The 26,012-nt window shown below is 50.3% G+C and overlaps 2 protein-coding genes and 1 pseudogene across 3 annotated transcripts in view; 2 read left to right on the top strand and 1 right to left on the bottom strand.

Moving 5' to 3' along the window:
• LOC137464152 (zinc finger protein 154-like) overlaps positions 1-26,012 on the top strand; it is a 450,159-nt gene that overhangs the window by 140,728 nt on the left and 283,419 nt on the right. The window lies entirely within an intron of this gene.
• LOC137464123 (zinc finger protein 850-like) overlaps positions 1-26,012 on the bottom strand; it is a 466,862-nt pseudogene that overhangs the window by 226,203 nt on the left and 214,647 nt on the right.
• Positions 6,012-11,391, top strand: LOC137464171 (zinc finger and BTB domain-containing protein 22-like). The gene is made up of 3 exons (XM_068175490.1): positions 6,012-6,173; positions 10,193-10,834; positions 11,371-11,391. The coding sequence occupies exons 1-3, from the start codon at positions 6,012-6,014 to the stop codon at positions 11,389-11,391; spliced, it is 825 nt and encodes a 274-aa protein (XP_068031591.1).

Genomic DNA, 26,012 nt, shown 5'->3' with positions numbered 1-26,012 from the left:
TTCGGACCCTTAATTTGGATAATATTTTTTGATTGCTTTGCTGGCTGGGGCCCGCCTAGTCCTAAGACTGGCGTGGCCACGCTTTGTAGCTCCCAGTGTGACAGCCACTTATGTGGTGGAATGACCATCACGTCTGCCCGTGTCCAACATCCTCTGAAGGTATGCAGAACGGCCCTCACACTTGAGTTTACACCATACGAGGGGTTTTTCCTCTCCCAACTTCCCAGCATAAACGTCTGAGAGTTCCAGGTCATTGCAGAGAGCACGAGGAATAGGAATTGCCTGTGCAATAACCTGGCCTTTATGCAGGAAGAGGGGGGGATGGACACAGCGTGCCACGAGATAGAAGAGCCTCGGATTAAGAGTGGAAATTACTGGAGGAACCTCTATCTCCAGTGGGGTGCTTTTTGTGTCTCCGAGCACGAGGTACCTGCAGTTCAGAAGGTCCTCCTTCCTCCTGGTTTCACAGCAGCAGATGTGCGATAGAAGCTCTGCATCTGCTATGAAAAACTGCCAGTCCTGGGAACGAAAGTGGACAGAATTGGTGAGTCGGAGCCGATAAGGCTCCCCGATGTCAGTAGTTGAGAGGCAGCCGCTTACAGATGGGACTAGATGGTGTATCACGGCTCCTCTCGCGGCACCACGACTTGCCTCATTTTTATCAGCACGCGAGGCAAGTGCGCGTTCCTTTTCTAGTTTTTTGGGATTGTGTGGTTCCCGTCCCTCCTCCCGCAGCCCCGGGTGGTATAGTCCTTAGAAGTGGGCAGCGATCCTGAAAATGTCCCTCCTGATGGCAGTGGAAGCACTGGCGTGTGGATGGAAGTCGCTTCGGAGCTGAGTTCCTTGGAGGAGCAGCAGCAGATGCGACCAGCTTGTCTTTAGGTCTCTTTGGGGCCTCCTCCTCTATCAGGTGCAATTTCAGGGTGCACTCCTTGATGATCTGGTCGAGGGTCGGCGCTGGTGAGGCCGGCAGTGACAGGATGATTCTTTTGCACATGGTGTTGGCGTTCATGTGCACCACTTCTAGGACTAGTCCGTCTCGGTGTTCAGGTCTCTCCACCCGTCTCTCAACTGCTGCCCGGACCCGCTCTACGAAATCCACAAAAGGCTTTGCGACACCTTGTTTAATCGCTGTATAGGGAACCATCGGGTCCTTGGTGGGCATGCCCAGGAACGCATGCTCTGCTGCACCCCTGGACATGTCCAGCACAGCCGTTGGAATTCCCTGAGCTTGAAGTTGCCCTTCACTCCATTCTCCTTCACCCACAAGATGGTCCAAAGTGATTGGTTCTTCCGCGACATCCAGGCTGTGAGGCCCTTCTCGGATTTCGGGAAGCAGGTCTGCTGCCAGTTTCTTCCACCTCCTCTCCCACAGGCTGTATTCTGATGGGAGAAGCAGGCAGCTAAACAGACGCTTAAGGTCTGCTGGCACTACGGTTCTAGACGTTAATGTGGCTTTTAAAATGCCTTTAAAGAAGAGGCTTTTTTGTCCAAAATCACGTGATATTTTGCAGACCTCTTTTATGGATTCATAGGGAAGGGGTGTCCATGTAGGGTTTTCCCCTCCTCTGGCGTAGGAGGCTGGAGTGCGGAGCGACTGCTCGACTTCATAGATTGAGCCCGTCCCCTCCCCTCCCCCCTACACCCCCTCCCGCCCTGGGTATCCGAGGAGCGGGAGGACGTGGGGGTGGGGTACGAGGGACAGGGTGGACAGGGCGGGGGAATCTTCTCCCTGGGACAGCGGGGCAGAGGTGACAGAGCCCTCCCTGTCGGGGGAGGGTGGGGCTGATGTTGTGGCAGGCAGGACATGGAAGAAGGGAAGGCCCGCCCAAGGGGGAACAGAGGGAGGGGTGGCAACCCGATGCCTGGAGTGGGCGGTGCCCACACCCACAGGGAAGCAGGAGGGGGTGGGGTCAAAGGTGGGGATACAGGGAACAAAGGAGACAAAGGGATTATGGGAAGAAGAAACCCCTTCACGTGGCCACCCTCCATCTTGGGAAGACAGAGGCCCTAGCCACGTGGCTACGGCTTCCTCAGGGGGACAAAGGATTCAGGGGAGCAGAGCAGCGCGGGGTAGTGCCAGAACTAGGATTTCTAACTGGGAAAAAGGGATTAGAAAAGGGGTTTGGGGTCAGTTCCTCAGCGGAGTAGCTAATTCCAGTAAGGCGAGGGTGCTGGGGCGGCTCGGGGGAGCCAGGAGCACGGTCCACATCTGTGGAGCTGCCCTGCGCCTCAGAGCGGTGGAGTACTCCCCTCTGCCTATCCAGGTTAGGGGAAAACGGAGTAGGAGAGGATGGGGAAATGGATTCAGGGGAAAAAACAGTTTTGCCCGATGGCTCTTTCCTTTCCCTGCCCGCTTCTCGTGCAGACCCCGCTTTTACAACCTCTGAGATCAGCAAATGGAGCTTTGGGAAGCAATCTTTCACAGAGGGATCCCTGTCGATTCCTTCTGCTAACCTGGCTCCTACTTGCTCCCAGAACTCTGTTCTGTGAGCATCCTCCGCGGTTACACGTGGAAAGGAAAAGCAGAGCCATCGTACAAACTGCTTGACTGAATTTTTGGGGTAGGGATGTTTTACTGATAAAATCCCCTTAATTTGGGTACAGAATTCCCTTTGTTGGGTAGATAGCGTGGTCCCCATGCTATTTCTACCCACAGCCTCACCCCTGGTGCAGAAAAGGTGAAAGAAAAAAAGCAAAAAACGCGAAAGACCCCGGCGGCCCGCCGCACACGCTGCGCGCTGCGTGATCCGTACCCCCAGAAACGCGGCAGAGCCCACCCACGTGAAGTATCAGCCGGGTACCCCCCATGGCTATTCACTCACCAAACCGGAATCTTCGCAAATAAAAGCTGCTACCAGGGTCTTCTTTCCTGGGAAGCATCCATTCTTTGGCTTTCCGTAGCCATGAATGGTTGCACTTCCAGTCCCACGCGGGAAAACACAGCGTGTTTTCCTGTGGGTGGCGGAGACGTCACTGACTTGCTTCGGGAGGACTCTTGCTCCTGTTTTCAGTCCGGCACACAGCACTTTTCTGTCATAGACCGTGACCCTGCGGTGGTGACGGTGGTTTTCTGCGTGGATCGTGCTCGCTCGTCTCGGCAGCGGCGCTCGCTGGTCAGTGGCGCCGCTTCGTGGCGGCGGCGCTCTCTCCGCGTGGCTCCTGGGTGCTCTGTGGTGACTCTCTGCCTGCTCCGCGGCTTTGCGCTGGCCATGGCCCTGACGTTGGGCGCCACTTGCAGCTTCGTGTTACTTTTCTCAGCCCCGATCAGTTCTCGAGCGCCTGGCTTGGGTGTCCCAGCTTTTCTTCGGGGCCGGGGCTCACCGCAGTTCCCAGGCGCTTTTGCTGCCGCGCTCCGGGGTGGGCTGTTGGCCGTGCTTTGCCGTTGGCGTGAGGGAAGAAACAAAGAGGCAGGAAATTCGGCCAAATCCGTCCGCATGGTGGCTGGATGCTTTATTGGCTGCGAGAGGTGCGGTGGAAAAGCTGCAGCCGCTCCCAGCTTCGCACGGACGCTAATGGCCCTGAATGTGCAGCAGAGTGGGATGAAATAGGGGAGGGACACGGCGATGGGGAATCCTCCCGCCCAGTGGGTACAGACATCGCGGTGATGACGTGCACTACAGTCACCAATGGGAACACGGCAGGGGCGGACACGGGGCTTTGGGGCGAGTGGGACTGCAAGAATGGGGAGACGGGCACAGAAACCACAGGAGTAGGGAAAAATCCGGGGGATGCACGAGGGTACAGAGAACCGGAAAACTAACAAAGAAAAAACCCATAATTTGAACCAAAACCCAGGATGCAACAATAAGTACAATTGCAGTGAGGATAAATTGAATACACTATAAACAGTCCATTTGATTTGTTGTTTGCCTTTGGTTGGAGGTATTGTTCAGTTCTGAAAGGGTGTTAACACAGTACAAAGATAAAATGAGTATTTAATTGTAATAAACGGCTAATGTGGGTCCATATTGCAGATTTTTAAACAAATTTAAAGCATGGGCGAGTGCTTAAAGGGCTTCAGCCTTTGGCACTAAGCTCATATGAGAATTTTGGGATTGGCCTTTTCAGCGTGACTGGCCCAATGGTGTCTCACCTTTTCCAACTGGCTTTTCGGACCACCACGGCCACCAGTTTTAGGCTATGGCATCGACTTCTGTTCCCCCTCTCAGGGACAGGAAAACACCTGGAGCCCCCTAGACACCACACAGGTTTGTGGCCTCAGATCCTCACCCTTGGATCTGAGCTTTACCACAAAAAAAATCGCAAAATACTTTACCTTTTAGGTCATTAAAAGAAGAACAAAAAGAAAAAAAAGAAATTTGGCTTCAGCTACTGTGTACACTCAGGGAGCATTCACCACAAAAAACTGCAAAATACTTTCCCAGACACCATTTTAGGTTATCAGTCACCCTCAGAACCTACTGAGGACAGCATAAACCCAAAAGTGATTCTGGTCCAGCAGTCTAATACTATCTGAACACTCACTGTTCAAGAAACAATTGAAAACTGCTTCTCATTGGATCTACCCTTGTGACCTGACAGGCCCCTGCTTTCTAAAACTGAAAACAGTACAGACAATCTGCAATATGAACACAAACTTAAACTAGAAAAGCATAATTGTAAAAACTACTTCATGGGGATGGGAGGGAAATGGAGAGAAGACAGGTATGGGATAAGAATGATAAAAAGGTTAGAGGGTTTTAGGAGAAAAGTTCTAGCTGACGAGCTCTTTTCAGCTAGAACAAGTGGGTAGGGATTGGGAACTGGGGAGATTACGGGGAGCCAGGGACTCTGCGAAAGAAAAATATTTTCGGGGTACCCTGTGCCTTCGAGTGGTTTGCTCCCGGTGAACTACCCAAAATAGGGAAAAAAGGGTATGGATTGCAGAGAAGGATATAATCCTGCTCTTGGAATAACAGGAAAAGGAGATCATGAAGTACAATTTACAATTCAACTAAATATACAAGGCTGTTAAAACTGGTATTACAAAATTAATTTTGCTGTGGGTTTTGGTTTCTCAGCTTTTTCCCCAATTCCAGCTCCCACCCTGTGGGATTTGGAAGGTAGAAATTAGGAATTAGGAGCTAAAGGGGGGGTTGGTTCATGAGAGACAGGGAAGGGGCGGACCACGAGGGAGAAAGCAGGAAGAAAGGAATTTAGGGAAGGAGAAAGCAGAAGATGGTGCCATGCCATGTGGCTGGAGCCATCTTGGCTGACACGTGGTTGTGGATTTGTTGGATATTCTTGGGGTTTTGTTTAGGGGAAGGCGGGGTAGGGATGAAGTTAGGGAGAAGGGGCAGCAAGGGAGGGAGAGAGTAAGACCGAGGAAGGAAGTCACAGAACTGAGGAAAGCAGTTTTGGGGGGTGCAGTGCCCGGGTCGTCTGGTGGCTTCCTCATGGAAACTGGTGGGCTTTCGCCGCTGCTGTGGTCCAGGGCATCAGCAGTGGAATGGATTTGGTGCAGAATAACAGGATTTGGGCCAGAATTAAGGAATTTGGGTCAGAATTCATGGAAATTGACCAGAATTAAAGGATTTGATGCAGAATTAAGGGATTTGGGGTAGAATTAAGGAATTTGTGTTGGAATTAAAGAGCTTTTTGTTGGAATTAATGGATTTGAGCCGGAATTAATGGGATTTGACCCAGAATTAGGGGATTTCATACAAAATTAGTGTGAGTTTGGGTGGAATTAATGAGATTTGGGCTGGAATTAATGGGATTTCTGTTGGAATTAATGGGATTTCTGTTGGAATTAATGGGATTTCTGTTGGAATTAATGGGATTTTGGCTGGAATTAATAGGATTTGAGCCAGAATTAATGGGACTTGGGCCAGAATTAAGGGATTTTATCACAGAACCAGCGTGCTTCAAGCCAGAATTTTGGGGGGATCTGGGTCAGAAATCTGGAATTCGGCGCAGAACTCGCGTGATTCGCGCCATTCCTCCCCAGTTCCTGACCCCAAACCCTGGCATTCCCCCCCCTCAGTCCCTCCCCCTCCTCCTCTGCCATGCCCCAAACCTGCTCCCCCCCTCCCCCTCCCTCCTCCTCCTCCTCCTCCTCATCCTCGCTGCTGCACGTGGAGTTCCCGCAGGTGCCGCCAGCGCTGCTCTCCAACCTGAACCAGCAGCGCCTGGAGGGGAAGCTCTGCGATGTCTCCATCCACGTGCAGGTGAGCTGTGTCCAAAAAGAGAATAGAACCCCTAAGCTTTGTAGGAGCTGTGAACCCCACAGCTTTGTAACAGTTGTGAACCCCACAGCTTTGTAGGAGCTGTGAACCCCACAGCTTTGTAACAGTTGTGAACCCCTCAGCTTTGTAGGAGCTGTGAACCCCACAGCTTTGTAACAGTTGTGAACCCCTCAGCTTTGTAGGAGCTGTGAACCCCACAGCTTTGTAACAGTTGTGAACCCCTCAGCTTTGTAGGAGCTGTGAACCCCACAGCTTTGTAGGAGCTGTGAACACCACAGCTTTGTAACAGTTGTGAACCCCACAGCTTTGTAACAGTTGTGAACCCCACAGCTTTGTAGGAGCTGTGAACACCACAGCTTTGTAACAGTTGTGAACCCCACAGCTTTGTAGGAGCTGTGAACCCCACAGCTTTGTAACAGTTGTGAACCCCTCAGCTTTGTAGGAGCTGTGAACACCACAGCTTTGTAGGAGCTGTGAACCCCACAGCTTTGTAACAGTTGTGAACCCCTCAGCTTTGTAGGAGCTATGAACCCCACAGCTTTGTAACAGTTGTGAACCCCTCAGCTTTGTAGGAGCTGTGAACACCACAGCTTTGTAACAGTTGTGAACCCCACAGCTTTGTAACAGTTGTGAACCCCACAGCTTTGTAGGTGTTGTGAATCCCACAGCTTTGTAGGAGTTGTAAAGCCAGTGTGTTCATTGTGGCGCTGGGCACACGTGGGGATTGCTCCCTGGTCTGGTTTGAAGCAAAACCAGTGAGAGACTCCAAGTCAGAAATACAATTTATTAGGAAAAGGGAAAAGAAACAAAACCCATGTAATAATACAAAAGGAAAATCACTGACAGAGTCAGAATACAACCTGAAACCCTTTTGGCCAGCGTGTTGGTAGCAGTCCAAATTGAAGTGGCTGCAGTCCTCCTGGAGTGTCAGGTGTGGTTCTGTTGGAGCAGTGATCCTGTAGGAGGGTGGAGTCTTTCTCTGAAGGTCCAGTGGAACACCCCAGCTCTTCCTCTTGGAAACCTGTGGGAAGGCTGAGTCTGGCTCCCAAAATCTCAGATTATATCCAGTTAGGAATGCTTGGCTCCTCCCCTGTCATCTCCAGATTATATCCAGGTGGGGATGCTTAGCTCCTCCCCCCTGGGCGGAGCATTGCACAATGGGCTAATATCATTCTGAGTCATGTGGTGGGTCCTTGATTGCCAATTGAACAGAAATGGCTCATGGAGGGAGTTATCTCAGAGTCATTATTTCAATTAATCAAGCCTCACTAAGATACTGAGCTTCCTCTGCAACTCTCTGAAAAATGAGTGACTGGAAGAGCTGGGCTATTTTAGTTTTATTTCAGAAAACATTGACACTGTTTGGATAGATTATTTATTTTCCTTTCCTACCTGCTTCACTTGCTCTCCTGCTACGATTTTCTCTGAAAAGCAATATTGTGTTTACCTGGCAACAGTGGATGATAAGCTGTTCTCAGCTGTCAAACAGAAAACTACAATTTGTGTGTGGCCTAGAAAGATTTAATGGTGACAGATGGGAAGGCTGGGGAAGCTGGGAGCAACCTGTGGGATTTTAGAAGGGAGCTGCTTCTCAAGGCATGGAACTGATCAACAGGAGATGAGGAAAACACTGCCCCTCCTGCTTCCAACAGCCCTTGAGGATGGGGAGAGAATAAATCTGTGTATTGGAACCTGGGACACTCCCTTGTAGCATCAAGGCGTACCCGAGGCAGGGAAATGATTGGCATCTGACTCCATTGATTCAGAAGTGCTGAACAATTCCTTTATTAAGCTAGATTACATTATACTATACTATATTGCATTAGACCATATTACATTATACTATATTGCATTATACTATACTATAGCAAAGAGATGCTGTACTGCAAAGAATACGAAAGAACACTATGTACTTACTATCCCACTAACTAACTAACTAGCTAGAAAAAACCATGACTCCCTGCCCAGAGTCCCGACACAGCTGTGGATCCAATTGGTCAATCAATCCTAACAACCATCGCCAGAATCCAATCCAGCAATCACCTTGCGTGAACAATCTCCGGACCACATTCCACATGGGCACAACAACAAGCAGTGAGATAAGAATTGTTTTGATTCTCTTTTCTCTGCTTCTCTCAGGAGAAATCCTGAGAAAGCCAAGTCTTCCTCTGTTCAGAGGGTGTGTGAATGCCACAGGTGGATAAAGAGGGTTTGGGAATTCTCAGTCTTGCACATGTCCTTTGAAGGGGGGAGTGTGGCATTCACACGCCCTCTGGACACAGAGAGACTTGGCTTTCTCAGGATTTCTCCTGAGAGAAGCAGAGAAAAGAGGATCAAAACAATTCTAATCTCACTTGCTGCTGCTGTTGTTGTGCCCATGTGGAATGTGGTCTGGAGATTGTTTCCCCAAGGTGATTGCTGGATTGGATTCTGGCGATGGTTGTTTGGATTCATGACCAATTGGATCCACAGCTGTGCCGGGACTCTGGGCAGAGTCACGGGTTTTTCCAGTTAGTGAGTGATAGTTCTTGTTAGTGAATATAGTGTAATATAGTTATAGTATAATAAAGTAATTAATTAGCCTTCTGATATCACGGAGTTCTGTGCACCATTCTTCCCAGACTTCGGGCATGGTAGCACCGATATCCCCCTTGCTTATGCATATGCAGAGAGCCTCATGCATATTCATTTTACTGGTTTCAGTTTCAAGTTGCAATCAGTTTTTATCAGTTTTTATCGGTCCTTGCCCTTTGTGCAGACAGCTCTCAGTCACCCTCAGCCTTTGCCCCAACAAAGGGGCCCCGCTTATCTTGGCAGTTTGAATTTTTGAATTCCTTCTCAGTTTGAGTTTTTGAATTCCTTCTCTCCACTTATCCTGGGAGTTCGAATTTTCTAATTCCTTCTCTCCATTTATCTTCGGCATTTGAATTTTCAAATTTCTTCTCAGTTCAAATTTTTGAATTCCTTCTCCCTGCTTAACTTGGGAGTTTGAATTTTCGAATTCCTTCTCAGTTCGAATTTTTGAATTCCTTCTCTCTGCTTATCTTGTGAGTTTGAATTTTTGAATTCCTTCTCTCGGCCAAGGTCATTTTGCCAGCACAAGTTTTTGATTTTTCTCTCTTGTGAGAAGGGGGAGCCTTGAAGAGCCTTAACGAGCACAGATGAGCTCGTTACAGGCTCAGAACTTCTCCCCTGAATCTGGAACGGATTTTGTAGGAGGACGGTGGGTAGGATGGTTGGAAGGACGGAGACAAGAGATCTCTGAAGCCAGGGCTTGGAACCCGGGTTTATTGCAAAGGGGCAATAAACTTTTATATTGCCCTGTTTGTATTGGCAGGGGCCCTGTTTGGGGCTGCCAGCTGCAGCTCCGAGCAGGCCTGTAAGAGAGACCCGAAAGAGAGAGGAGTTCCCGTTACAATACCATAAATCTTCTGTGCTGAATATTCTAATTTTCACTAACCAATCCAGTACAGGATACAAATCCTATAGCATTTGCATACAGCCTATAAGAATCATGACATTACCATACTGTGTTACATTTTAAACCCTACAAACTTCTCTTTGGACCCCTTCTGCCAAGCCAGTAGGGTCTGCTCTGACCCTTGGAGCTGTCTGCAAGCAGAGGGTGTTGTTTCATCAAAAGGGGATTACTTTTAGCTGGCCACGCCACTGTTTTCCAGTTGTCGAGTAACCAAGGTTTGCCATCTCAAAGCTTGATTTCATTTCCATCTCACGTATCGTTTCCATATTCTCAGAATCCTTTGCCAGGCAATCGCATTGATGAGGCTTTCCTGTTTCACCTTCCCTTCAGCCGGCCATGCCATTGTTTTCCAGTTGTCCAGTAACCAAGGTTTGCCATCTCAGAGCTTTTTTCATTTCCATCTCAGTTGTCGTTTCCACATTCTCAGAAGCTTTTGCCAGGCAATCGCATTGATGAGATTCCCCGTTTCACCTTCCCCGGCAGGATTTCTGTCCCGCTCAATTCCCGCTCTGTCCCGCAGGGCCGCGAGTTCCGCGCGCACCGCGCCGTGCTGGCCGCGTCCTCGCCCTTCTTCCACGACCAGCTGTTCCTGAAGAACCTGGACTCCATCGAGCTGCCCGGCGTCATGGACCCCGCGGCCTTCGCGCTGGTGCTGGGCTGCGCCTACACCGGGCGCCTGTCCATGGCCCGCGGGGACCTGCTCAGCTTCCTGACGGTGGGCAGCGTGCTGCAGATGTGGCACATCGTGGACAAGTGCACCGAGCTGCTGCGGGAGGGCCGCGCTGCCGAGCCGCCCGCTTCCTCCTCGTCCTCATCATCCTCGTCATCTTCATCATCCTCCTCCTCCTCCTCGCGGCTGCTCTCCAGCCGCGCCAGCGACAGCCAATCCCCCAGCAGCACCAACGCGCTGCTCCCGGCGCCGCTGCCCGAGCTCCCGTCGGGGAAAGCGGGCAGCGAGGAGGACGAGGAGGAGGAGGAGGAGGGCAGCGAGGAAGGGCCCCGGGCTGTGCCCCAAAAACCCTGGATTTTGGTCAAGCGCCAGTGGCTGCAGGAGGACCTGGTGCTCACCTGCGAGGAGGATGAGGAGCCTGTGGCAGGGGTGTGCCGGGAAAATCCAGGAGTTCCTGGCGGGAATGAGCTGGGGGAGGGCAGGAAAGGGAGCGTGGGAGAGGGGGGGGAGCCCGGCCGGGAAAATACGGGAATGGGACCCGGGAACAGCCGGGAAAATTTGGGAATGGGATCTGGGAACAGCCGGGAAAATTCGGCAATGGGACCCAGGAATAGCTGGGAAAATTTGGGAATGGGATCCGGGAGGGGCCGAGGCGCCTGGGGCAGCAAGGGGATCCACGGAATTCCACAAGGAAATGAGGGAATTCTGCAGGAAAATGAGGGAATTTCTCATGGAAATGAGGGAATTCTGCACGAAAGTGAGGGAATTTCGCATGGAAATGAGGGAATTTTGCACAGGACTGGTGGGATTTCACACAGAAGCGAAGGAATTGGGGGAATTTCACCCGAAAACGAGGGAACCCTGCAGGGAACTGGGCGGATCCCACGCGGAACCGAGGGAATCATGCACAGAACCGGCAGAATTTCGCATGAAAATGAGGGAATTTTGACCGGAATAGGAATTTCACACAAAAATGAGGGAATTTTGACCGGAACCACTGGAATTTCACATGACGGAATTTTGCACAGAACCGGCAGAGTTTCACATGAAAACGAGGAAATTTTAACTGGAATCAGCGGAATTTTGCATGAAAATTCAGGAATTTTGACAAGAACCGGCAGAATTCGGGACGGAACTGAGGGAATTTTGACTGGAACTGGTGGAATTTCACACAAAAATGAGGGAATTTTAACCGGAATCAGAGGAATTTCACACAAAACCTTGGGAAATTCACACAGAACCGTTGGAATTTCGCATGAAAATTTGGGGATTTCGACCAGAACTGGTGGGATTCCAGACGGAACTGAGGGGATTTTGACCAGAACCGGCAGAATTTCACAGGAAAATTCGGGAATTTCGCCCAGACCCACCCGAATCATGAATCCCGGAGCTGCCCGCAGAGCGCCCCGCGCGGCCGGGGCGGGTCCCGGCCCCTCGCAGCCCTCACCTGCCGCCCAGGTGAGCTCGTGCGGCTCGGCCAAGGTGTTCGTGTGCCACTGCGGGAAGGCATTCTCGCACCGCAGCATGCGCGAGCGGCACGTGAACATGCACCTGGACCTGCGGCCCTTCACCTGCGCGCAGTGCCGCAAACGCTTCAAGATGAAACATCACCTGACGGAGCACATGAAAACCCACACCGGGCTGCGGCCCTACACCTGCAGCACCTGTGAGCGCACCTTCATGTGGAGGGACAGCTTCGTCAGGCACCGGGGCACCTGTGCGGGGACAGCTGGCACACCTGAGTGACACCTGAGTGACACCTGGCACACCTGAGTGACACCTGGCACACCTTATACCTGGCATACCTGACTCCTGAGTGACACCTGGCACACCTGGGCACAGGTACTGTCACACCTGTCATACCTATCACACCTGCAACACCTGTGAGTGCACCTTCATGTGGAGGGACAGCTTTGTGAGACAGAGGGGCACCTGTGTGGAGACACCTGGTACACCAGAGTGACACCTGAGTGACACCTGGGTGACACCTGGGACACTTGGGCACAGGTAATGTCACACCTGCCACACCTGAGTAACACCTGTAACATCTGAGTGACACCTGGCACACCTGAGTGACACCTGGCACACCTGGGCACAGGTGATGTCACACCTGGGCAGGTGCAGGGACAGCTCCGTGTGACAGAGGGACACCTGTGCCAGGACAGCAGGGACACGGGAGAGGGGCGTGGGCAGGGTACAGGTGCACAGTGACACCTGGGAAAGCTGGGGACTGGTGATGTCACACCTGGGTGGGTGCAGGGATACAAAGCCACCTGTGTGGGGATGGGGACATGGGGGGACTCAGGGTGATGCCACAGGTGTGACGTCATCACACCTGGGGTGACATCACACCTTGTGGGATTGGTGACATCATACCTGGTGGGGTGACATCACACCTGGTGGGGTGGAGAGCTGAGGGGGAAGGGGACAGCTGGGCACGAAGGTGACGTCACGCCCATGTGAGCCTGGAGGTCACACACCTGGATGATGTCACACCTGGCTGGGGTCACATCACACCTGGGCAGGAGGGGGTGTGGACAGGTGATATCATGGTCAAGTGAGCTGGTGACATCACACTGGGGTAGGGGTGATGTCATAACCAGGGGACAGCACACCTGAATGGAGAGGTGACATCACACCTGGATAACCAGGTCCCACCCCCACCTGGACACCTGGATCCCCTCACACCTGGATCTCTCACTCCTGAGTCCCAGCCTGCCCAGACGTTGGTGTTCCTGCACACCTGGATCACCAGTTCCCAGCACACCTGGGCACCTGCACCCTGCCCAGACAAACCTGGATCTCCTCAGGACACCTGGACCTGCTCAAAACCCACCTGGAACCCCCCCAAGGACACCTGGAACCCCCCAGAAAGCACCTGGACTCACAGAGGAACACCTGGGACTGCCCCCAGGACACCTGAAACCCTCCCAGGAACACCTGGATGTCTTCTGAGCACACCAGGAGCCCCCAGGAACACCTGGATCCCCCCAAAAAACACCTGGGGCACCCCCAAAACCACCTGGAAATGCCTCAGGGACACCTGGAGCACCCCTGGGGCACCTGAACATCTCTCAAGGACACCTGGATCCCTCCCCAAACCCACCCAAAACCCACCTGGACCCACCCAGGAGCACCTGGAACTGCCTCCAGGAACACCTGGACCCACCCAAACCCACTGGAAGCCCCCAAAAATCCACATGGGATCCCCAAAATCCCACCTGGCCCCTCCTCCTGGGATGTCACAAGTGTGGCTGTGTCCCCCCACCCATCCGGGTTTGTATTTTTGGGTTGATTTGTGGCAATTTTCGGTTTCCATTGATAAAAATCCAACCAGGGGCGGGGCCAAGGCTCATTTGGGGTCCGGGCTTCGGGAGGGGGCGGGGCCAGAACACAGGACTGGGAACTGGGAGGGGCGGGGTCTGAGAGGGTGGGGTGCTTGGGCATGTCTGGCAACAACGGGCGGGGCTAGAAACACGGGGCGGGGCCTAAAAGGGGGCGTGTCCAACGTCTGGGGATTCGTCCTGTCCCCTCCTTGCCCCCAAATTCCCCGGGACCCTCCCGTCACCGCCCCTCCACGAAACCCCACAGCCAGTCCCCTCTCGGCCTCCTCGAGCTGTTCTCACCTGGGAAACTCCAAATCTTTGGGAATTCTCACCTGGCACCCCCAAACCTCACCTGTGGCCCCCCAAACCTCACGTGGGACCCCCAAAATCTCCTCAGAACCTTCCAAACTTCATGAGGGACCCCCCCCAAACCTCACCTGGGTGTCTGGGAACCCCCAAATCTTTGGAAATTCTCGCCTGGGACCCCCCCAAATCTCACCTGGAACCACCCAAACATCAGCTGAGACCCTCCAAAATCTCCTTAGGACCCCCCCAAACCAGTCAAAGGTGGGGCGGGCTTGGGTGGTGACGTCACCTCACCCTGTCCCGATCCAGCCGCGCCATACTCGGGCGTGTCTCCAACTCTCACGTGAGCATGTTCAACCCCCGGAGTGTCCCGGAGTGTCCCCAGAGTGTCCTGGAGTGTCCTGGAGTGTCCCCAGCGGCCGTGGAGCACCGCGAGGTGCAACAATCCCGGAGCAAGGTGGCGGGGAGGGGACAGAGGGCTGACACGGGGCTGACAGTGGGGACGGTGATGTGGCAGGAGAGGACAGGGGTGTGGCGGGAAGCAGGGAGGTGACAGAGGGCTGGAGGGGACCGAGGGTGGCAGAGGGGACCAGGGGGTTACAAAGGGACAGAGGGGACAGCAGAGCCCTCCAGGGAGGGTACAGAGGGGACCCCAAGAGGGCACAGTGGCTACCACAGGAGGCCACAAGTGCCAAGAGGTCCCTGACACCTCCCCTGTCCTCTCCCCAGCTACTGGAGGTGCTGGTGGCTGCAGTGGCCACCCTGGGTAAGCTGGTGGCCACCGCAACTGTGCCAAACAGGGGCGTGCTGCTGGACGGGTCCCCAAAGTCCCTGCACAAGTCCCTGAAGACCTTCATCAATCACCTTGGTGCGACCCTGAATCAGTGTTGTGTCACCTCCTGGGACCGCTTTGATGACATTTCCCTGGGCCAATTCATTGTCATACTGGGCAACTGTGGTGCTGCCCTCCGGTACCACCCCAGGGCCGCACCTCTGGGCCAGGCCCTGGCCAACCTTGAGGCCAACCCGGAGGCCACCTGGGCTGATGTGACAGCCATGGCCAGCACCTGGCAGGAGTGGGTGGACACGCTCATGAAGAGCTGGTCCTGGCTGGTCGAGGAGGCCACCAAGCTCTGCAGCAACTGGGAGGACGCGGCAACCAGGAGGGGACCGCAGGCAGAGCTGCCCCTGGGGCCGCTGGAGCGCTTGGGGGCCGTGTGTGACAGAGCCACCGTGTTCCCCCGGGAGCTGCAGTGCCAGCTTGGGGACATCGAGTTAGCCCTGGCGGAGACAAGGGGGCCATCCCCTGATTTCCATGCAGCCTTGGTGCCTGCGGTGGCTGAGGCCAAGCGGCTGTGGGTTGCCAGCACCCGCCTGGCTGCACGTCACCTGGGGAAGACACTAGGGCAAATCAGCACCATCTTGAACAGTTTCCATTGCGGCCCTGATGGTCCTGCTGCCCGTACGGTGGCTGAGTGGTGCCAAAAAGCCATCGAGGACATCCCAACGCTGCTGCAGGAACAGTGATGTCACTGCTGTGATGTCATCATGGCGGTGACATCATCAGGGACATTGCTAGTGTCACTTGTCCCTTCTCCGCTCCTCACTTGGGTTTTGATACAAATTTGGGGAATTTTCTGGGAATTTTAATTAAAATTGCTCCAAATCCTGATGGGAATTCCTGGGGTGATGTCACTGGGGACACTCTGGGGACACTTTGAGGACACTCAGGGATACTCAAGGACACTCCAGGCTGTGGTGGCATGTTGAGGGGGGTGAATGAGGCAGCTTTCCGCTGTGGGTACAGCAGACCGCTTCTCGAGCCTCCTCAAAAATCTTCAGGTCCCTTTCCCTCCGTGGGCAGCTTCACCTCAAATGCCCAATTTCCCTGCACTGGTGACAGATTGGGCCTCGGTTGTTCAATTGCCCTTTCCTCTTTTAGGGTCACTCCCCCAGGGAGCTCTGTTCCCATTATCCTCCCCCTGCTCCTGCTTGCCTTGCCCTCACAGGGTCTCACTTCCCTCTGGGGGTGGGTCCTTGCATGGCTGGTTCCCCTCAGCAGTAGCGGCTGCCATTCCTTTCGCTTTCCCCTTGGCTTTCTCCTTGTCCTGACATACATTGACCTTCTGGGCTTCTTTTAACAGGTCATTCAATCCCTTATCCCGACATTCCCTTTCTAGCTTTTCCTTATATCTGGCCCAGCATGAGTGACAAAGGTTATCTTCAATAAAGCTGGTCCAGCTATTCTACACCTGAGTATTGTCTCGTATTTCTTTTTAACCTCTCCAGCCATTCAGGTGGAGTCTCATCCTTCTTTTGTTGTTCAGCAAATGCCTTGTGGGCACTCTGAGTTGGTGGAGCAGCCTCCCTAATGCCCCTGACAATTAATGCTTTATAATCTTCCATGTTTTGCCTTCCCCCGGGGTTAAGGTGATCCCAATTAGGGCATTGCAAGGGCATTTTCTTCTCCCCAGGGGGTCCATGGTGTACATTTTCCCTCTGCCGAATCCACATCCCCGCTGCTCAGATAATTTGTCTTTCCTTGGCTGTAAACAAAAGGTTTATTACAGATTGTACTTCATCCCAGGTATAAACACTGGGTCCCAAAAATTGGTCTACTTGTCCTGCTAATCTGATAGGATCTTCTAGTAGAACTTTTAATTCCTTTTAAAATGCTCTCACTTCAGAGGAATTAAGTGGGGCAGTCCCCCCCGATTCCCCGTGTGCCCCTCCCAATGGCACTTCCCAGAGGGGGTTTAGTGCCACTGCTTGGATCTCATTTTTCCATTCCTCTCACTGGACCACTCTGCCCCAGGTATTCTGGCTGGGTCCATCAGGGGGTGCAGGGGGTGCATCGGGTGCTGGCGGATATGGAGGGGGCAGATACTCGAAGGGGTCCCAGTTTTTTGTTTTTTTTTCATTTAAACACGTTTGCCTCCCCCAGGGAAACCTCACCCTTCCAACTGGCAGCAGAATCACATTTTTCCTCACTGACTTGTTCTTTAGCATTCACATGAGTATTCAAAGTTTGGCACATCCACCCCTCAAAGGAACTCTATTTTGGCCAGATCAATGATCAGGTCTTATCTCCTGATTAGTCTGTTTTCTAATATAATAATTGTTATAGGTAAAAATTAATTGAGCCAAATTTAATATTTAATAAAAATAAATTTTTGTTATGTGAACGTAATATGGTCAGAATTAGCCACAATCCAATCAATAAGGACAGAGCCGAGTCAGGGATCGGCGCTGGGTGAGACACAGGTCCGACCGCTGCAACATAGGTCCCCTGTGTTCACACCGACTGTTCTGTATGGGTGAATTTTATACAGTTTATTTACCCTGGGGCTGAGTCCCTTTTTCTTCCTTTCAGAGTTTCACATATTCATGTGGAGTCCTTTCTTTGTGACGAACTGAACAAAACCGCATTTGGGGAGTGATGTTCATCCATGATCGAGTTCCTGGAATCCGGCATTGAGATGTGTCTCTCGGATGGCTCCGGCTATCTCAGTCTTAGATATTTATCACGTATTCACCGTCCAGGTGTTCCCCAGATCACCTTGAGGAATGAACCATCTCCGGGCCAGCCACGTTCATCTGTTTTCAAATGAGATTCTCCTCCTTTTTTTCCAGGTGGTTTCGACACTGTGATGCAATCCCCAACACTGACTTGTGCACTTAAAAATCTTTTATAAGAATGTTTTTCACCAGCAAAATATATATATGACATGTAAACCATTTTATATGTACGAATTATCCCCTATACACACCACAATCCCTCCCCTTCTACATAAACACATTAATTTGTGCTCTTTCTAAAAATTTCTACATTAATACATGTGATTTTCTTTCTAACCTAAACATTTATCCCCATTTAGTGTCGAAAAAAACCCACTCTTAATTCCCTCCAGGCTCATTATCCCACTCTTCCTTGGGAATTTCTTGGTATAGCTTGTAAGCATTCCCTTCTCCCCTTATTTGTTCTTCGGATTTAGCCAAGGCATCTGCTGCCCTATGGTGTGGGTTTTCCTCCCCTAATTTCATAATTTTAGATACCTGATTAATTTTTCCTGTAGCACATTCTGGGTCTGTGGGCATGGCAGCTACTTGCATTCCTTGCACTACTGAGTGTATTAACCTGATAAAGCAGGGTACCAGGCAGGGCAGGAATATGATTCTGGCTATTGAACACAATGCAAAAAATATGACCTTTTTCTCACTAAGTACCATCAAACAAATGGTCCCACCAGGACGCTTGGAGGATGGAGTTCCACTTTTGCACTGGGATGTGTACTACCCTTTTGATTTCAGTTGCCAAGCCGCTGATGGTCTCTTTAGTTCTTGTGCCACCTGCCTTATTTTATTTTCCGGGTCCACCCCCTCTTTATTTCTTGAGAAGCAGAATGTCTTATTGTATTGCAGACAGACCCTGTCATCCTGATCCTCTAAAAGGTCAAGGATAACTGGTTTGTTTTTGAGGGACAATTTATTCTTATATTTCGAATTCCCTCCAACCCAATATGTCTTTCCACCCATCACACACATTCGCAATTGATTATTATCATAACACAGTGGGTTAGCCTGAAAATAAGCTACAAATACTGACTCTATTTTTCCCCCAATCCATACTGTGCGATTACATTTATCACAGATAGGGACAGGTATTTGTTCAACATTCCTCTTACATATTTTGCGCTCTGACTGCCCGTCCTTAGGGGTTGCCTTTTTTAGATCACACTTTATCTTCTCACACCTCCCCTGTTGAGTGCCATTTATGGGACTATGTCTTCTTATCTTACCCTGGCTGCAGTTCCTCGGGGTCGGGAAGGTCGGGGCCTCTGATTCCCTGTGTCCTCTCTGGGCAGTCTGTATGCATGGTACGTCCTCATCCCTGGGGCCTTGTACATCCATGCAGGGTAAGCAACCTCAATGCATACTAATTTTGAGGCACATTGCTAGACTCAGGATCATCGGGACCCCCACTATGAAAACTCCTCTGCCTCTGCCTTCACCCACTGGGTTGAAACCAGCGGCGGGGTAAACCCTCTTCTCGGCAGCAGGAGTAGTTGTCTGTGGTGTCGTACCTGGCCCGAGCTGCATATCTCCATTTAAAGACGCCCCACCTTGATAGTTTAACTGAGTCTGCACTGCAGAGTATTTTGTTTAAGCCCCGGCACTCAACAGTAATGATTTTGAGCTTTTGACCTCAATTTTTCCCTCACCCCATTTTAGAATAGGTGAAACCACACCAAGGAATCTACTTCAATTATACCCAGATGAGTGGTGAGCCCTAAAACAGGGCTACTCAGGCACTGTTCTTCCTCCAGGCACTTATCACACAAGCCCTTTGGCCAGAATCCCCTTATACAGTGTACCACCCAAACCTCGTTACAGTATTCACACTTAAAATGCACAGATAACAACCACAACCTGGTTCAGTGCACCTTATCAGATCCCTGTTGTATTGTGCTTTTATATCTTTGTAACAGTTCTGTAATGGTTTGCCCCTTCACCCCCCATTTTCTCTCAATGGTTCCACCCTGAGCTCTCCCACCCCTCCTCCAATGCCACCCCTCCCTGGTGTCTTGTCCCTCACGCAGCTCCTAATCCCACCCTCCCAAATTTTTCCACCTTGGGCATCCAGTGAGTGGACAAAGGCCACAGGTCCCTCCCTTAACCTTCTCCCATTGGTTTGTGTTTCTGTCTGTCCTCCTGCCTACCACTCCCCCGAACTCCTCCATTGGGCGGTGAGCGTCCTTCCCCCTTGTCTCCGCCCTGGTACTTAAGGTGATTATGAAAGCCATGTGACTCACTTTCGGCTGGAGGAACGTGGAACTCAGAGCTCCTCGGAGCTTACAATAAACCTGAGACTTTTTCCCCGGCCGTGAGTCGACTCCCTCATTACCTCTCAGACGCCGCTTTCCTCCATACAAGGCAGACAGTGAAGCGCTCTGTCTTAGCCGCTCCCCGAATCTGCCACGAGACACAGGGGAGTGTCCTCACTGCTGACCGTGCCTCTGCTGGGCAGGCGAAGCCAGGGGGCTTCAGAGAGAGCACAGCGGCAGATCCCTATCAGTCATTTACTTGGCCGACACGGTGTTAACTTCAGGTCTCCATGGGGAGGGGTGGCTTTCCACTCTGGTGCCTCTTCCAGGGGCCCCACCTTCTTCACTGGGAGTCATGCGTCCAACCCTTTTCTGCTGTTCGTATTGCTGTATCTGTAGTTAAGGGGACAAGAAAAGGGCCTTCCTAATGAGGCGACAAAGGAGCCTCTCTCCAAGTTTTAACGAGCACCTTATCCCCAGGTTGCACTTTATGTATGGAGAAACCAAAGAGGGTTATCATTCCCTGTTTCTGCAATTCCTGCAGATTCTTGTTCATGGCTATGAGATACAGCTGTATCTGTCCATCTTCTATCCTCGGGTGCCCCACCAGCATGCCGTGTTCGTAGGGCATCCCGTATAGCATTTCAAAGGGTGACAGTCCAGTCTCAGAATGAGGCAGGGTCTGAATATGTAACAGGATTAAGGGGAGGCATTTTAACCAGGACATTTTCTTTCCAAAATCAATTTAACCAATTGAGCCTTTAGTGTTTGATTCATTCTCTCAACTTGCCTGATTAACTTCTGGCAAATCATACACCCCTGCACCTCGTTTCACTGATTCATAAATCCCCTTACACTCGAAGAATCTCAGGAATTGCTCTGCTAGGGCCTGGGCTCCCCAGTGTGTCTGTTGATGTAGTATCCTTAGGGTTTTTCTGGTATAATCTTTAGACAACAGCTCCCTCCCATCTGGCAATTTCCACTTACCTCCTTCTAGCCAGCCTCCTATTTTTTCCATCCCCCTCAGTTTCTTTCGGGGAAGGGTGTGGGGGATATTCCCAGACCTCCTCTTCTTCGATTTCTGGGGTACTTACTTTCAGTAAAGCCTCACTTTTGGCTTCTTTATCTGCTAAGTTGTTTCCTCGGGCCATAAACTGCATTCCTGTTTGGTGCCCTTTCACATGGACTATGGCAATTGCTTCTGGGCCTCTAATGGCCTTTAAAATTTGCCTGATTATTTCTTCATGCACTAGCCCTCGCCCCCGAGTATTAAGTAACCCTCTTTCTTCCCAAATTTTTCCAAAAGTGTGTACCACCCCAAATGCATATTTTGAATCTGTGAAGATCGTTCCCCCTTTTCCCTTTAATTTCTGTAAAGCTCTTAAATACTGCATACAATTTACAAGTTTGCACTGACTATGCGGCATTCAGGGGTCCTGATTCTATTACTTCCCCTGCTTACAAGTTTGTAAAATGTGGAGGAAGAACCACAAAACTCAGTGGGGAAGGTGGTATCTCTTAAGTGTCCACTTTTCTCAACACAACACAGCATACAACACTTCAGCACCTATCCACATCAGCTTCCTCTGGTCCCCACACACTCTGGACACAATCAGAATAACAGCACACAGTAAAGTTCCAGGAATCAAGTCTGAACCACTGGGGCAGAGGAACCCCCCCAGTTCGTCTAGCTACAGTTAAAATGTTCACAGTCTACACAAATCACCACTTTTAAAAACAATAAATGTCCTCACCCACGTTTCTCCACTTGTTCCACTTCTCCACGGGGCACTCCCTGCCCCCACAGCTTATGCCAGCCGGCACCTTGGGCCTCACTCTGTCGCTTCACACGCGAATAGAATAATTAGCCCTGATCATTTCAGGCATCAGCCATCCATTTGTCTGCCCCCTGCTGCAAAACACTTCCCACACTGTGCGGGGTGCAAACCACCAATGGTGCCCCAAAGGTCACCCTCCCAGCCCCCTCCACTAACACTGTCACTGCCACAATTGCTTGTGAACAAGTAGGCCAGGCCCTGTTTACAGGGTCCAGGAGCTTTGATACATACCCAACTGTTTTTTTTGTCCCTGCCCAGTCCTGAGTTAGGACTCCATGGGCAGTGTGATTACTGATATCCACAAATAACTGAAAGGGTCTCCTAACATCTGGGATGCTCAACACTGGAGCTGCCATAAGGGTCTCTTTTAGCTCCTTGAAGTCCTCCTCATCCTGTTTTGTCCACTTGAGCCTGTCTGTGGTAAGCTTTTCATAAAGAAACTGTACCTTCTCACTGTAGCCCTCCATCCATTGCCTGCAGTACCCTAGGAGTCCCAACAGCTGCCTGACTTCCCTTTTTGTTTGTGGAGGGGGTAAGGTGATGATCCCTGCCACCTGGTCCGGATCCAGTTTCTTCTTACCCTTTGTTTGCCAGTGTCCCAGGTACTTTACCTCAGGCTCCGTAAACTGTAATTTGGACTTTGAGACCTTCAATCCCTTTTCTCCCAGGAAATTTAACAAGCCTATAGTACCGGCCCTTGCGTCTTCTTCCTTGGGACCAACTACTAGTAGTTCATCCACATATTGCAGTAATTTGGTCCCTTCTACTGGCATGAACTCACTTAATAGTTTATCAGCGGCCTGGCCAAAGAGATTCAGTGAATCCACAAACCCCTGAGGCAGGGAGGTTCACCTTAGTTGCTGTTTTCTCTTTGTCTCCGGATCCTCCCACTGGAAGGCAAAATAATCCCGACTTTCCTTGGCTAAAGGACAAGTCCAGAAGGCATCTTTTAAATCTATTACACCGTACCAAGTGTCCTCCGGAGTTATGTTATTCAACAAAGTATGGGGGTTTGAGACAGTAGGAAACAAAGTTTTGTTCTCTGATTTACAGCTTTCAAATCCTGCACCAACTGGTAACTCCCGTCTGACTTTTGCACCACTAGGATAGGTGTGTTGTGCCTTGACTTACAAGGCTCCAATGTGGCTTTCCTTATCAAATTCTCTATTACAGGTTTTAACCCTTTCCTACCCTCCATGGGGATGGGGTACTGTTTGATCCTGATAGGATCCTCTGGTCTCTCAATTTCGATGTGTATTGGTTCCATATCCAACCTTCCTGCCAACCCCTGAGTGTGCCAGACCTTGGGATTGATTTTCTCCTCATCCTCGGTAGTTAATTTATATAGACTTGTCATAAGCTGTGAGTCTTGTGCAATCAGGCTTATCCCCAGGACTACCATCAAGTCCCTCCCTAGTAGGTTATAATCTGCTTCTTCCACTAATAAGATATTCCCTAAACAAATTTTATTTTCAGATTCTATTTCTACATCCTTTAAAACCAGCACCTTAAAGGGTTCCCCTTAGCCCCAATAACCACCTTACTTTTTGTGCATCCAGGTGGCAGCCGCTGGACCATGGTTCTTTCTGTCCCTGAATCAACTAAGAAAACCAGTTCCTGTTTTTGGGGTCCAATTTTTAATTTTATCAAGGGGTCTCCTGGTGTTCTGGACCCCAAATTATAGAGCCCCTGACACCTCTAATCCTCCTGAAAGATCCTTTCATCCTTCATTCTCTTTTTTCACTCCTTCTTGAAGTGCCCTTTCTATTTGCAGTAAAAGCACTCAAGGATGCTTACCTGTTTGTTTATGGTTTTCTTCTGCGAGGGACCCGGCTTTCCCTGGGGCCATTGGACTTGTGTTGGTTTCTCAGGATTTTGTGCCCATTCCTGTTTTTGAGCTTTCCTAACTGCCGCCACCAGTACCCTTGCCTGTACGTTTTGCTTTTCGTCATCCCTTCTCATGTAAACTTTCTGTGCTTCCCTTAGCAATTCCTGCAGGCTTTTCTCTTGCCAATTCTCTATCTTTTCCAGTTTTTTCTGTATATCCTCCCAATGTTCTAATATCCATCCCAATGGGCTCTCCCTCGGGATATTGGGCACCCCGTCCTTCTGCCCCTTTCCTGATTTCCCTGGATCTTACTTTTCTTTTGTCCATTTTAAAAATCACCTAACCGTATCTCTGTGTCCAATCACAACAGAAGTCCCAAAACCAACCAACCATTGCCGAGTGTATGACCTGGTCCTTTCCTGACTGAGTCTTACAAACCTACAAGTCGCACAGCAAACCGATCTGTGGATTTTTGGCTGATAATGAAAAAAATGAGCTCTCTTACCTTTTTCCCAGCCTCCTAAGTCCTGGACTGAAGAGGTTTACCAGTTCTCGAGTATCTGAGAACGTACCTTCCCTTCCCGATCCTCCCGTGATCGATCCCCTGAACTCCCCGAGTTGCAGGCTTTATGCGTGATATGAGATCACCCAGTTTCTTTCGCTTCCCCTGCAACTGACCACTTCCCTTGTGGGATAGTGAAACTGCGATCTTGGGGTCCGCACTCACCTCGTGACAATGTCATGTCTCACACACACACTCGATCACAACTCACTCAACCATGCGACACTTACGGTCCTTTTTCCTGTGTGGATTCTTCATGCATGTTGATTTTTAAGAGTGAAAAAAATTAACCGCAGCCTTGGACATTCTGCTCCAAGTTCTCAAGAGGTCTGGGCCCGTTTTTATCCCCTTTTTGATACTGGTTCTGGCTCTGAGTTCGAGATCTGATTAGTTCCGTGGGCTTCCCCAATCCTGTTCGGCCGCTGAAATCAGCAGGGTGCTGCCTGGACCAAGGGCAGGGAGCCCCTGGATACCCCAGAATCAGATCACGTCGGGGTCACCAAGATTGTTATTGGTAGAAGTTAATTGAGCCAGATTTAAGATTTAATAAAAATAAATTTTTATTACGCAAATGTAATACGGTCTGAATTAGCCACAATCCAATCAATAAGGACAGAGCCAAGCCAGGGATCTGCGCTGGGTGAAACACAGGTCCGACCGCTGCAACATAGGTCCCCTGTGTTCACACTGATCATTCTGTATGGGTGAATTTTATACAGTTTATTTACCCTGGGGCTGAGTCCCTTTTTCTTCCTTTCAGAGTTTCACATATTCATGTGGAGTCCTTTCTTTGTGACGAACTGAACAAAACCGCGTTTGGGGAGTGATGTTCATCCATGATCGAGTTCCTGGAACCCGGCATTGAGATGTGTCTCTCGGATGGCTCCGGCTATCTCAGTCTTAGATATTTATCACGAATTCACCGTCCAGGTGTATGAATATTCTCAGTTCAGTCAGAGAGAAAAAGAGAGGGTTTTTCTAACGAGGCGACAGCCTGGGAGACAGTTGGGAAAGAATGTGAATAATTCTCTAATCTATCTTGTTGTTCACATTGTTTATAGATATGTTCTGCCACCATGCGTCATTCACTGCACACCAATGGTGTGAGATGTTTTTACTTTAAGACCAATGAAATTAGTCCACACAATGTTCTCTATATATAGAGTGGTGCATTTGAAATAAATCAGTTTAATTCCTTGCCTTCTAACTTGGAGTCCTTCTGTTCCCTTTCTGCCCAACAGCGACACAGGCATTCCCCAGATCACCTTGAGAAACGGACCATCTCCAGGCCGGCCACATTCATTCATTTGCAAATGAGATTCTCCTCCCTTTTGTCCAGGGGGTTTTGACATTGTGATGCAATGCCCAACACTGACTTGTGTGCTTTAAAAATATTTTATAAGAATGCTTTTCACCAGCAAAATATATATATGACATGCAAACCATTTTATATGCACAAATTATCTCCTACACACATAACAATAATGCATCATTTGGATTTTATTTTTATTCTTTTTGTCAGGGTTATGTTCCCACTGTGCCAGTTTTATTCCAAGGAGGCTATCTGGAGGTATATCCATTGATGTTTCCCTGCTCTCCTTTCCCCTGGGGGTTTTCTCCTTGTTTGCTTTGGGTCCCATTTTATCACCTTATCCCAGCACCAGCACAGTCTGCACACCTTTTTTTTCCTTCTTTCTTAACTCCTAAGCAATTCTGTCTTGACTCCTTTCACACGTATTTTCCCAGTCCTTCTCGGGTATTGTTCAGGCTCGGGGATCTAAATGCTGTTTTCCCACACACTACTTCCTACAGAAATTTAAAAAAATTAATGCCTGATTCCTGGATCTCAATTCTACTTTTTCATACTCCTGGCACCAGGCACTCTTTTGTGTGGCTGTGCAATGCCACCTCTCATGAGAGATCTTACACTCACACCATACCCAAGGTTCATGTCCGAGTCCACAACTTAAGCACAAAATTGCATA

The sequence above is a fragment of the Anomalospiza imberbis genome, chromosome 37 (genome assembly GCF_031753505.1).
Source record: "Anomalospiza imberbis isolate Cuckoo-Finch-1a 21T00152 chromosome 37, ASM3175350v1, whole genome shotgun sequence".
NCBI classification, from domain to species: Eukaryota; Metazoa; Chordata; class Aves; order Passeriformes; family Viduidae; genus Anomalospiza; species Anomalospiza imberbis.
This window is presented reverse-complemented; position numbering and strand designations above follow the sequence as displayed.

What these genes read in the sequence shown, in the direction of transcription:
- LOC137464171 (XM_068175490.1), top strand. Translation starts at nt 6,012, where the DNA reads ATGCCCCAAACCTGCTCCCCCCCTCCCCCTCCCTCCTCCTCCTCCTCC. An exon ending in ATGTCTCCATCCACGTGCAG is followed by an intron (nt 6,174 to 10,192) that starts GTGAGCTGTGTC and finishes TCTGTCCCGCAG; the next exon opens with GGCCGCGAGTTCCGCGCGCA. An exon ending in GGGAGGGCAGGAAAGGGAGC is followed by an intron (nt 10,835 to 11,370) that starts GTGGGAGAGGGG and finishes AATTTTGCACAG; the next exon opens with AACCGGCAGAGTTTCACATG.